The sequence below is a fragment of the Oryzias latipes genome, chromosome 17 (genome assembly GCF_053564925.1).
Source record: "Oryzias latipes strain Hd-rR chromosome 17, Olatipes_Hd-rR_3.1".
In the NCBI taxonomy this organism is placed as follows: Eukaryota; Metazoa; Chordata; class Actinopteri; order Beloniformes; family Adrianichthyidae; genus Oryzias; species Oryzias latipes.
The window spans coordinates 12,496,255-12,508,720 of NC_136253.1; the positions used below are offsets into that span (position 1 = coordinate 12,496,255).

Consider the following 12,466-nt stretch of genomic DNA (forward strand, 5'->3'; position numbering starts at 1 on the left):
TCACCTCATGTTGCAGCATGATAATGCACGGCCCCATGTTGCAAGGATCTGTACACAATTCTTGGAAGCTGAAACCATCCCAGTTCTTGCATGGCCAGCATACCCAGCGGACATATCACTCACTGAGCATGTTTGGGATGCTCTGGATCGGCGTATACAACAGCGTGTTCCAGTTCCTGCCAATATCCAGCAACTTCGCACAGCCATTGAAGAAGAGTGGACCAACATTCCACAGGCCACAATAGACAACCTGATCACCAAATGGTGGTCACACCAGATACTGACTGGTTATCTGAGTCCCCTGACCCCCTCAATAAAACAAAACTGAAGATTTCAGAGTGGCCTTTTTTCTTGTGGCCAGTCTAAGGCACACCTGTGCAATAATCATGCTGTCTAATCAGCATCTTGATATGGCACACCTGTGAGGTGGGATGGATTGTCTTGGCAAAGGAGAAGTTCTCACTATCACAGATTTAGACAGATTTGTGAACAACATTTCAGAGAACTGGTTATTTTGTGTATGTGGAAAATGTTTCACATCTTTGAGTTCATACCATAAAAAATGGGAGCAATAACAAAAGTTTTGCGCTTATATTTTTGGTCAGTGTATGTTATATATTTTTTTCAGCTCTAGCCAGGGATCCATGCAATAACGTTTCATAATATTCCGTTAAAAAAAAGTGCGAGTAATAGGAGAACACCACTTTTGCCCCAAAATGTCTGCAAAGCCGTAGGTTATGTGGCCATCCCAAAATAATTTAAAAACATTGTTTGGATTTCCCCAACACATATACATTAGTTTTGCTAAGGAATTCAGAATTTTTTTTTCTGAAGCTCCATTGGAGATTTTAGCCCATTAATTTTTTTTACGGTTTTGCATGCTATGATGTCATCATTGGGGGGAGGTGGCTGTTCATTATGCCCAAAATTAAAGTTCACCTAGTAAAAGGTGTGTTTAAATTTTGGTGAGTTTTCATGCTCGTGGCAGGTGTCAAATTCACTCTAAAAGTTATATAGTTTATGTAAAATTCTAGCTGAGTCTGCAGTTTTCTTTTTGCGCCATTTTCTTGTGTCCCACACCCGCATTGCTTATTAAAAATAAGCGAGCTAGCTAAGATCGCAACGCTTGTGACCACGCGCCTGCCGTTTAAAATGTGTGGCCCTATGACAGATTGGGCAACCTGCTTATGTGTTTCCTGCCTTTGCCCAACAGTAGTTAAGAAGGTTAAAGCAACACTGTGATCCCAAAAGGGATTCAGTGGGTTTAGAAAATGGATGGATGGATAATTTGTAATGTTTTTAAGTGAAATAGATTTCTAATTTAAGTTCTGTTTTCTAATTCAAGTTCACACAGCTCCATTCGCTGAGGAGTGGGTTTGTTGCTTTCCTGAAAGTGGTTCCCATCTTTCTTTTGAAAAACATCATATTCAAGAACATTAGGAGTCTTGTTTTTTAAATGGTTAAAGTTTAAATTTGATGATAAACATTACGAAATTCTTCATTCCTTTTAAATTTCATGCACAATTTTTTTAAATTTATTCTTTAATAGCAAATGCTGTTTGCTAAGATTATTTTAATTCACAATAATCTTTCCTCTCCATAAATAAACAACAAAGGGCCCACTACCGAGGCTTGAGGAACTCCACACTCAACTTTTAGAAACAGGTATGTGCTTTAATTAAAGCAGTGTGATAAAACAAGAAGCTCATTTTTCATTTCTGGCTCACAGAGCTGATAATATGAGCTTGTTAGGAAAAGTTATTGAATATATTTACAAAGTCATAGATCAGCCGGGTATCATAATCCTCCACTTGCTCTGCAGAGTTAAGCCTTTTTTTCTTTGTTCTCCTTTTTTTCCAGCTCTTTTCTTAAGGATTCCAATGCAGCATACGTCCACACGAGCAGAAAATCCATATGTTTCTTTAAATCTGCAGCGTATGAAGGCAGCATGTCTTTGTTCTCCTCCTCACACAGAGTCTGAATTTAGCACCTGAGGCTTCGGCTCCCAGAACTCCTCATTGTGAGCTTGCTCCACCATCGGGATGACCTTGACATTCTGCAGACAAAGACAAGCATGAATTTGTATCAACATTATTGCTTTAATCAATGCTTAACGCAGCATTGAGAAATGTTTTTAAATTCTGTCTCAATCTGAAACAAGTATCAGAAAAACGATCTTTTAGTGAAACCAAACAAATCAAAACTATTTTTTCAACAACATCGCTGAATGTTTCCTTCACAGTCAGGAAAATCAATTGCATGGTTTCATCAGTAGAGGGAGTCAAAGATCAGCTGCTCTTTACTAATGTTTCTTCATGTGTGCAGGACAATCACTGACCAGCGAGTCAGGCAGCGACTTTTTCTTGAGGAAGTTTTTGCATGAACCCGGACGGCAATGGATGACAGACCAGAACACCGCAAACAGCAGGCCCAGCATGATGATGAGGGTCACAGTCACGGTGGTAGGAGTCCTCCAAGCTGCAATCTCTGGACCTGCAGGAGGAGGAGAACCAGAAAGTACTGAGATGTCTGTTCAGTCCAAACTGACCCTCACATCTGATCGTTTAACATTTCTACATCTTTGTAAAGAAGTGATAAAAGTTTCAGTCAACAAAAAGTTCTTAGAAACCACTGATGGGTGGATTTTTGGAATCATTGAAACCTGTTTATGAATAACAAGCCGCTGTGTGATAACAAAGCAGTATGAACTTTCTATCCAAAACCTGTCTGAGGAATTTGACCTAACAGGTTCTAATTTAAGGATGTATTGGCCAGGAACTATGAGAGCGGGTCAAAACATCAAGAGAAAGACAGACATGTAGCACTTCCATCCTTGTTGGGACAGCTAAGTTATTAAAACTTTAAATTTCGATTACCAGCTTTGAACATCGAGAACAAAACCTTTTACTTTGATACGGTGGAGGCATGCTGTAAGGCGGTTACTGGCAAGGAGAGATGCCATGGGTGCTTCAACTCAGGATGCTAACAACTCCAGTGATGAGGAGACGTCGGGTAAGAAGGTACGCTGAGTGTTTATGACATATAGATTGTTGAGAAAACAGTGAGAAACAATGTCCATCACGTTAAAAGTTGTTTTGATGAGCCTGCATTCATCTGACCACATTTCAATGAGTTGCTGTGTCTCATCGTTGTGGTGTCATGGCGTTGTTTTTAAGAGAACTCTGTTAAGGAAAGTACAAGGTAGCTTCTAGGATGACATCACAGCAGCGCGTGCCACTTAACCAGACCCTGTAAAATCATGTAAGAAGTGTTTCAAACAAACAGTTGAACCATTTTTTACTGTTGAATACCACAACAATTGTTGCTTTACATTTGTCTGTGGCTCATCTGTTGCTTCTTTCCTACTGTGTTTACATCACGTGACGACTGGCTGCGGTGGCTGTTTCAGCTCCGAGAACGGATTGTTTTCAGACAAGGATCTCAGAGTGAACCGAAGCTCATTCCAATTGGAAACAAACCGAGACCACCTCGAAAGATGAGTTTGAGAGCGGTTCCTGGTCTCGGACCAGGGTCAGCTTGGATGTATTCAGACTGAAAATTTGTTCTGGATTATTGGGAGAAACAAACTCTGGTTCACTTAAAGCTGACCAAATGTGTCCAAACAGTCTGAAGACACCCTAATAGAAGAAAGAGGGAAGATAACAGCTTTGTGTTTACATCAAAATGATAGAGGGACGTGTTTCCAGACCCTAACCTTTGAAAGGCCACCCGAACATTTGAAAGACAAACCAAACAGTGAAAACTAACCACTCCAGAATAGACCTGTGTTTGTGTTTTTACTGTATACCTGTGACTAACACACAGTGGGGGCGGGTGCTGCTGCTGCGAACCCCCGAGTACAGCATGAGCTGAGCCCTGACGCAGTACACTTTCCCCTCATGCAGCCCCTCAATGTGCAGCATCGGTTGCTCTGGTGTCAAAGAGTACTCCACTTTCTGAAATAAGAAAATGTGAGCACGTACTGTGATAAAGAAAGGACAAATGATGAAAATATCATAGTGAAAAAACGAAGGAATGGGTGAGACCTGCTGCTCATCTTTCCTCCACACCGTCAGTTTGATGGAAGCAGAAAGAGGAAATTCTTCCATCAACACCTGCAGAGTATCACCTGCTGTTTTCACCTTCATTTCAGGCACAGTTAGCTGAGCTGCAGGCAGAATTTCTCACTTTTAATATCCCTCTTTTAGCTTCATAAACTAGAGATCTGCAGATTGCAGACGTGTGTGCTGCAAAACTTTGAAAAGATGAAAGAAGGTCTCACTGTTTCTTCTGTTGAACGGAGAGCCGAGCTTGGTCCAGTTTGAAACCTCCGAGCCGCACTGAGCTCGGACCTGCAAGTCATAGTCGGAGTCGGATCCCACCTCAAAGCTCAGGTCACAGTGGGCGAACGGGATCTGCTGACAGTCGAAGACGTCCATCCAGGTGCCATTCTTCACCAGCAGCTCAAACTCTCTGAAACAAAGAATCTTGGCTCAGATCTGGGATGTTTTTTACCTCACTGATCACATTAAAAATACTCCAACTAAACACTGAGATTAAGAGTTTGACACCCAATTCAAATATTCAGGCTTTGACAAAAAACGTAAGTGGAAAAATCCTGAAAAAGAGCTCCAGCGAGAGTGCAAAAATCGGACACATAATTTTTATTAAAGGACAATTCTTGTTTTTGTACAGGAATCACACAGTGACTTAACTCTTGCTGTCATTTTCATTATATTTGTATCAAACTGGTTCTGTCCATCTCTGCTTTCAGAAATTTCTGTCATTATTATATGAGTGAAGAAGTGGAATATGGCTTTGTGTCTGCATTCCTGCCCTCCTCACTTCTCCTCGCTTGGGGTTAACAATTTTGGATCTAGAAGAAATTCGGATGAAAATCAACCTAAAATGTGAGCAAGAGATGTGTGTGAGTCAGTAGCGGTTTTAGGCACGGGGTCATACGGGCATTTGCCCGGGGCGCAAATTTAAAGAGGAGCAGCAGCTTAGTGCTTGGAGAGAAAAAAATCAGCGCCACTATTGGTGTAATATTATCTATTATATCACAGAATTTGTGACGGTCCGAAACCTGCGAATTGGCGCCCCCTGCAGCAGCCTGCGCTCCTGTTTTTGAGAATGTGCTGCAAATGTGTATGAAGAAAAAGGGGAGGGGTGGAGGGCGCAGGCAGCGAGGAGCTCAGCCTGGATTGAGCAACACCGGGATCATGGCATGCCTTCAACTATTGTAGACATTTTTATTACATGTCTTTATTTTCCTTATAAAATGTATTTTTACGTCTGCCTGTCGTTTAGTTGGCGTTAGTAACCTATTTGACATAAAGACAGCAGGTAATGCAGTAAAACAACTGCACTTTATGAGATCATAAATAAACAATAGATCCTTTGTCTATGAATGTATTGAGGTTTTTGGAGGATTGTTGCTCAAAATTAGAAAGATGCCAAATATTTTGGAGTAATCCCAGTAATGAGTTCTATGATTTAGTTTTAAATGTTTTATAAGACCTAAAAATGATATTCACAACGACAGATTTAAAAAAAAAAAATCAAATCCCTCTGATATGTTTCACAAAGACACACACAGGACGTCACACACCAAAAAATGAACTTATTGCTAAAAAAGATACCAGTAGTCCAGCTCTAAAAAAAACCCAAAAGAGTACAGAAAACAGAATGATTTGATTTATTATTTCTTATTAATAGCCCTTCCAGGCTTTCCTTGTTTTGTGCTGCAGCATGTTCATATTTGTATAATTTTGACAGAATATATTTTTATGGAGAGCAAAATATTGTATGTTATTTGAGGTTTAACTTGATTTATTCTGGATTAATATTCCTATCTTTTTATTCATATTTATTTTCAAAAAGTTTTGCTTTACAGGTTTAAAAGAATTAAAAGTTTAGCTTTAGTGTGTTCAATAAATGGGGGTGAGTGGACGTGTGAGTCAGCTTACAAGGGGGTGTGAGTCAGCTTTTGTGTGTTGTGCATGTAGGTGTGTGTGGATTTAATGTGTGTGTGAATGCTGTATCTGTGGCTGTTTGTGTAAATATTTGCTTTTGTAATGGTGTGTTTGTGCTTGAAAAAGGAAATGCAACCATTCTGCATTAATGTGAAATTCTTTTGTGACATTGACAAATTAAGCCTCAAGCAAATGTTTCTCATTTATTTATACATTATTTTCTCTTCTCTTTAGTCTAGTTTCGAGTTTAGCTCATCTGTGCTGTCTCCGGTTTCTTAATAACCAGACAAAAAAATCTCGTTTTACTTGATGTTTCTTCACTACTTTTGTTTCTGCGCCCTGAACACCAACGCCATGGGGAGCACCTGTGTAAAACAGTAAATGAAAGCAGGTGACAGTCATACCAAAGAAACCTACTGACTGGTTTTAGTGTCTCTTCTGCCAATTTCTTTCGAATTTGGGACAAAACTTCAATGTTTTTTCTATGTTTGACATAAAAACTGAACATGAAAGATTACGTTAACATGTGGTGATGCTAAGTTGGGACAAACAAAACCATTCTGGAAATTAATAAGACTTAAACGAACAATAATAAAAAAAGAAGAGTGTAATTTCTGAAAGAAATAAAAACAGATTGCGCCAAAATTCTGCAAAAAAGGGGTGAAAAGTTTGATTTAGTCTCATTTTTGCTCCCAGCGCTGTGATTTCTATTGGAGCCAGGTTGGTTCACCAGATGATCCTAACGAGACCTGTAGATCAGTTAATTAAATCCTCACATCAATGTAAACCTTTTATAGCAAACAAACAATAGTTTATCTTGGAAAAACCTTTTGTATTTAAAAAGTTAACCCAGTCTAAGGTCAAGCTTTAGTGCAACTTAAATAAGGAGGATTTACCTCACTTACAGGTATGCTGGATTGTTATGTCACTCTGCACGCCATCATCAATTAACCTTCACTTTGAACAAATAGCTAAAGATTCCACCATTCTGCTCACAATCATACTTCCGCATTTAAATTCATGAATTTTTCTGAACGGTTCGCTGGCCGTCATTCACCCCATTCTCCACCTGGAGTGTTGCTTTGACACGGTCTGGCCTTGAACCACCATCAGCTTCTTGCCTCTGGAGTTTGTTCATGTATATAATCTGACCACCAAAGATCATGGACTTATTTCATGTACATTTTTATGTACTTTCAAGTGCATTTTTCTGTCACACAAATAAATCTTTACAAGTATTCCTAATATTTTACCTTATTGAAATTGAATCGGTGAATTCAATAAGGGCCCGAGTCCAAGAAGTTTTTTTCTCTCCAGGAAATGATTTTAATTGCATATCTTAAATGGAGGCTACACCAAATGATAAATACTTTACCCAGATTAAGCACCAGTTCATAGCTTTACAAATGCTCTAATATGAAGCACTTCACTTTTATAATTTCAGAGGACTAACAAACTAAAGTTTCTGGACTTGGGCCCTTCTTAAATTAAACAGGGGCGCTGCCATATTGGATAACTAGTGCTGCCATCTATGGGATAAAGCTAAACCCATGCAAGAGAGGCCCAAGTCCAGGAATTAGGCCCCTCTTACACTCAATGCATTGCAAATGCCATGCATAGTCAATACATTACAATGAACTTGGGACTTTTTTGCACATAATCAGATAGCTTTTCCGTTGAAGACCATAGAACATAGAAAATCTCTATTTTGAATTCACCGATTCAATTAAATGAACCTCATCGTTTCTTTCATATTTAGATTCATAGTAGGCCTTATATGGGAGCTTTGCCTTCAAATGAAATATAATCAACCATTCATTGGTTCTGAATTAGCACTATGGTGCCTGCTGCAATAATAGGGGTGCTTCCACCACTCATTTTCCTATTTCTAAAAAAAAGAAGGGTTCAATGATTTTAAAGTGACAATGATCACCGATCTATAAAAACGTCTTCAGAGAACAAATAATTAATTTGACCAAATGTTTACTTATTGTGTCTCATCCTCACAACGTCAGATTTATCTGAATCTTAGGTTACAGTTGGGGGGCATTTTGCCCCCCCATCATCCTTTTACCATTAAATTATCACTTATATCAGAGTTGGAGCCGTGTTTTGCCTAGGTGGAAATAATGGATATCAGCGTAAATCCAACTTTTTTCCTATTGTTCGTTTTTTATTCTCCAAAGTCCTTTTTGTCTCTTATTAAAAATTTCCTTCCAGATTGCAGACGTTTCTCTTTAAAAAATTACATTCACTGCCTTTTTTTTTATTTTATCCTTTGCATAAAACCGCATATGTATAAATAATACAGAAACAAAAGCAGAAGATGCATGTATTGTCCCTCTTTCCCTCTCCCCTCCTGGGGAGTGGGAGTGCTTCCAGACTCCAGTTGGCTCATCTGTGCTCCTGTTCCTGACCGAGTACCTCGTCTCTGCTCCTGCTCCTACACCTGGCTGTGGATCCTGTCTCTGGCTCGACCCGCACCCCTGACTGTCCCACCAACCACGGCTGGATGAAGCTCGTCTGCTGGACTTTTATATATATATATGTAGTTGTAGATTTAGATAAGTTAATTCTTCTCTAAGAGTTCTGGCAAATCGCCTGTCCGTCCTGGGGGAGGATCCCTCCTTCATGTGGGCACCCCTGAGGTTTCTTCGTTTTTTCCGGAATCCGTTTTTTTTAGGAGTTTTTCCTTACAGCGAAGGGGGGTCTAAGGGCAGGGATGCCAGTATAGCTTAGTCAGTTCGTTAGTTCATTTTTAGTATTTTCCTATTGAACTCTTTGTATTCGTGATCCTTTTGAGTTCATGTTTTACTTCGAAGCCCATCGAGACGACTGTTGTTGTGATTTTGGGCTATACAAATAAAATTGAATTGAATTGCCTGTGTGATTTATGGTTCCGGTTGACTCCTGATGTTTTTTTTTACTGTGTCTGAATGGAAAGGCTTCAGAAGAAGAGCAACGTGCCAGGTTTGGCAGCTTGCTCAAAGGCACTGACACTCAATGCAAGCCAAACTTGTGATCTGATAAACCAATCCAGAATGCAGAGGTGGTTAAATGAGCATATTCAATGAAATATTAGCTCAAAGTCAGATGAAAACTACCTCTGGGTATACATGTCATCAAGTGAATTTAGTGTTACTTCCTTGGTCTCATTTTAGAGAGATATTTGAAACCTGTTCCTGACTCCCTTTTGCTACAATGAGTTATCAAATAAAAACTTTACATACAAAGTATTACTTTAACCTTTTTTTTCTGAACGTGGAATTTTCCTCTGATCACATAATGTAACACTTAGCTTCAGATGTTCTCTGCTTCCAAACCAAGATTTAAAAAAGGCAGATGTCATGAAATGAAACTATTCTGGAAAATCTTTAATAGAGCTTGAATGAAGAATAATACTAATAAAATAACAATGACTATGATTTCTAAAAGAAAAAAAAAAAGATCAAGCCAAAATTTTGCAAAACAGGGCTGAAAAAATTGATGGGTAAAAAAGGCATGGAGGATTTACTGCAGGGTGAATCCAAACAGCAACAAAACACAGTTTGTCCAACTTCTCTCAAACAGAAGTACATCATGTCAGTTCTTAGCAAACACAGCTCCTACTCACCCCTGAAACTGAACAGAGAACAAAACTGTGGTGTTGCACGCTGCCTGTGGGGGGCGCCACCTCAGAATGTGCCTCATGTTAACAGAGTCCACAAAGACCCTGCTGGGGGCGGGGAGCGTCCAAATATCTGCAGGCATACAGGAAAAGTATTCATTACTTTGAGTGAGCAGCAGCACCGTTTTATCCTATTATTCACCATAGACTATGTAAAATATAAATGCAGGATTTTAGATTTTCCAAATTCCCATCAAAAATACATTCAAAGTGTAAAAAGTGTTTTTTCTTGAGGATTTATTTCTCTTTGGTCATTGAGTCAATGTATTTTGCTGAGATAGAAGCAGCTCCCTTCATCTGTTAGTCTGAAAAACGTCATTGAAAAGCGTAATTTTTTTTATTAAGTTTACAGTTGAGAGCGCTCTTTTCTCTCCGTTCAGGTCTGTGTCTCATTTGCAGTTCATGTCTCATTTCTCTTTCTGTGTTTTAGCTGCTGTTCCAGAGTTTTTGCATTTGTCCTGTTTCCCCCCAAACTGTTTAGAGTGCTGTTCTTCTCGTTAGGAATAAAATCCCTTTCCACTGTTGTGAAATGCATGCCTAGAAAGTACGTAACACGTTTCTGCGTGGTCTCTTTGTTTGTAGTTATGCAACTTAATAAACTATCTTTATAGTATAAACAAAGCAATTTTTTGCTGATTGGTCAAGAATTGTAGTTAAGTTGTGTGATTAAAAAAATGGCTTTGCATTTTTTAAGTGATTTCCAACATTCCTGTTTAGTTGTGACATGTTTTAATTTGGAAACAATAGAGTCCTGATGAATTTATTATCATGAGTTATGCAATGTTTTAAACTTCTTAACTTGTTCCTTGTTTTTTTAAGAATTCTAAAATTCTTTTGGTGCTTTGCAAAAAAAAATGAAGATGAACAGTAGTAAACTAAAGTCCTCCCCTGGTTTGCATCAAAACTTCCAATGTGTTTATTTGAAAAAAAATTATTTCAAACAGAAATACAAAATGAAAATAAACACAAGAGTTAAAAAATAGACAGATAAAACAAAACAGTGTGCTTGAAAAGGAGTGGGTTGAAGAAAAATCTTGTTTGATCCGACCCCTTTTTACACCACATGCTGTGCATATTTTTCTTTAGTTGTCTGTCTTCTAAACATTCACGGCACCTTCTGTAGAGCACCTATGCAGAAGTGAAACTTGCTCATTTGTTTTTATTGATCATTTATGGCTTGTAAAGTTTCATCATTGACATCTTGCTTGTTTTTTGGATACATGTAAACTTTTGCTTTGTTTGTTTTAAACCTTCATGTAACGCGTTCCATAAATCCACACCACAAATTGATAAGCACGTTGTCTTTTTTGTCATGTTCTGTCACACGAGATCCAGGTTGTTCCTCCATAGCTGGTCTTCATTTTAGGTAATTCTGTCTGGTTTTGAGTTCATCAGTGTCCGGTCATCTGCTCTTTTCTACTTTGTCACCTTTATGGTTCTCCCCATAGTTTTGTCATGTTTCAGTTTGATTATTATATGTTTCATTTCCTGTCACCACGGCTGGGTCTCCTACATTTTGGGTCCTCCACCACCAGTTCCTGACAAGATCTACAAAGACTGTAGGTTTGTTTTTTAAGTATTTCCCCAAACTTCTACACTTTAGTGTAAATATGGTAGTTTTATGAATGATGTTAGTGAACGTGCTTTGTGAGTGAGTTGCTCTGTTTTTAGCAAGTTTAGCTCTGACTTGCTTTTATTTGTGGCTTCCAGCTTATTTTGTGGTCCATAATTACTCCATGAAACTCGATTTCAGTCACTCTTTCCAGAACATGATTATCGATAGCAACTTTTACTTTTAAATCTGCAGACCATAGCGATCTCCAAAAATCATAAATTTCGTTAAGTTACACATTGCAATTCATTTTTTTTTTCAAATATAGATTTAGTTTTTAAAGGAGTGTATTTAATGGGAGGCATTTCCAAATGTTTCTATAAGCTTTTTTTACCTTCTGGACACATCCAACAAATACTGTTTTTTCACAACCAGTCTGACAAGTGACACGGTTTGTTTCCTTCATACAGAAAAGGAAAATGAAAATAATTCAGGTTAAGAAACCTCATGGATCATCGTGTTTATCTTTTTTTTTTAGAATCTAAGTGACTTTTAACCAAAATAAGTGATCATCTGTAAACAGAAAAAACCTTTTTCCCACTGACATTTCTCCTATGCTTCACGTTCCTTAATCAGCAGCTGTCTCATTTTTGTTAACTGTTGAGACTCTTCAAAACGTTTCAGAAAGAGGAGTGGGACATCTACCTGACCTGTGTGAGTTTCCTTTAACACTAACCATACCATGGCTGTCTGAACAGTGGTGAACATGCAGACGTGGGTCTGAAACATGTTCTCCACGTTCGTCTACCTGAAGCCCACAGAGTTGCTAAAGGTGGTTACAGCTCAGAAATAGCGTCTCATAAGCGCTCTGTGGATGTGATAACCAGGTTTCTCACCGTCTGTGCAGTTCATCAGGATCACCACCATCGCAGCACATCTCAGTATCGTCACTTCGCTCTCCATCCCAAAAACAAGAGGAAAGAAGGAGTCTTTCATCTGAGGACCCTCGTGTTCTGACTCCACAAACACTCAAAGAACTCGTCATGTCCCAGAGAGCATCTTTCTGGATCTGCTGCTCCGGGAAAATCTGCCAAAATCCAGCATGAAGGTGATGAGAACCTCACTGTGGAGGTACAATTCTTAGCTGATAGTCATTATAGTCCAGAGATGGTAGTTTTCCAGCCAGTTTGTTGTTCAGAATATGAAACTCCTAATCCAGCAATGCATCAGTTTCTGTGAAGACGCGAGACCTGCAAAGATTTTGTTATGAGT

At 38.8% G+C, this 12,466-nt stretch overlaps 1 protein-coding gene across 1 annotated transcript; it reads right to left on the minus strand.

Annotated features, from left to right (window-relative positions):
• Positions 1–1,653: 1,653 nt before the first annotated feature.
• crfb16 (cytokine receptor family member B16) lies at positions 1,654–12,466 on the minus strand. Its single transcript, XM_023965690.2, has 7 exons — positions 12,091–12,466; positions 9,589–9,715; positions 4,283–4,473; positions 4,047–4,168; positions 3,809–3,956; positions 2,339–2,493; positions 1,654–2,056 (listed from the first exon to the last, which is right to left on the minus strand). The coding sequence occupies exons 1-7, from the start codon at positions 12,188–12,190 to the stop codon at positions 1,967–1,969; spliced, it is 933 nt and encodes a 310-aa protein (XP_023821458.1). The 5' UTR covers positions 12,191–12,466; the 3' UTR covers positions 1,654–1,966.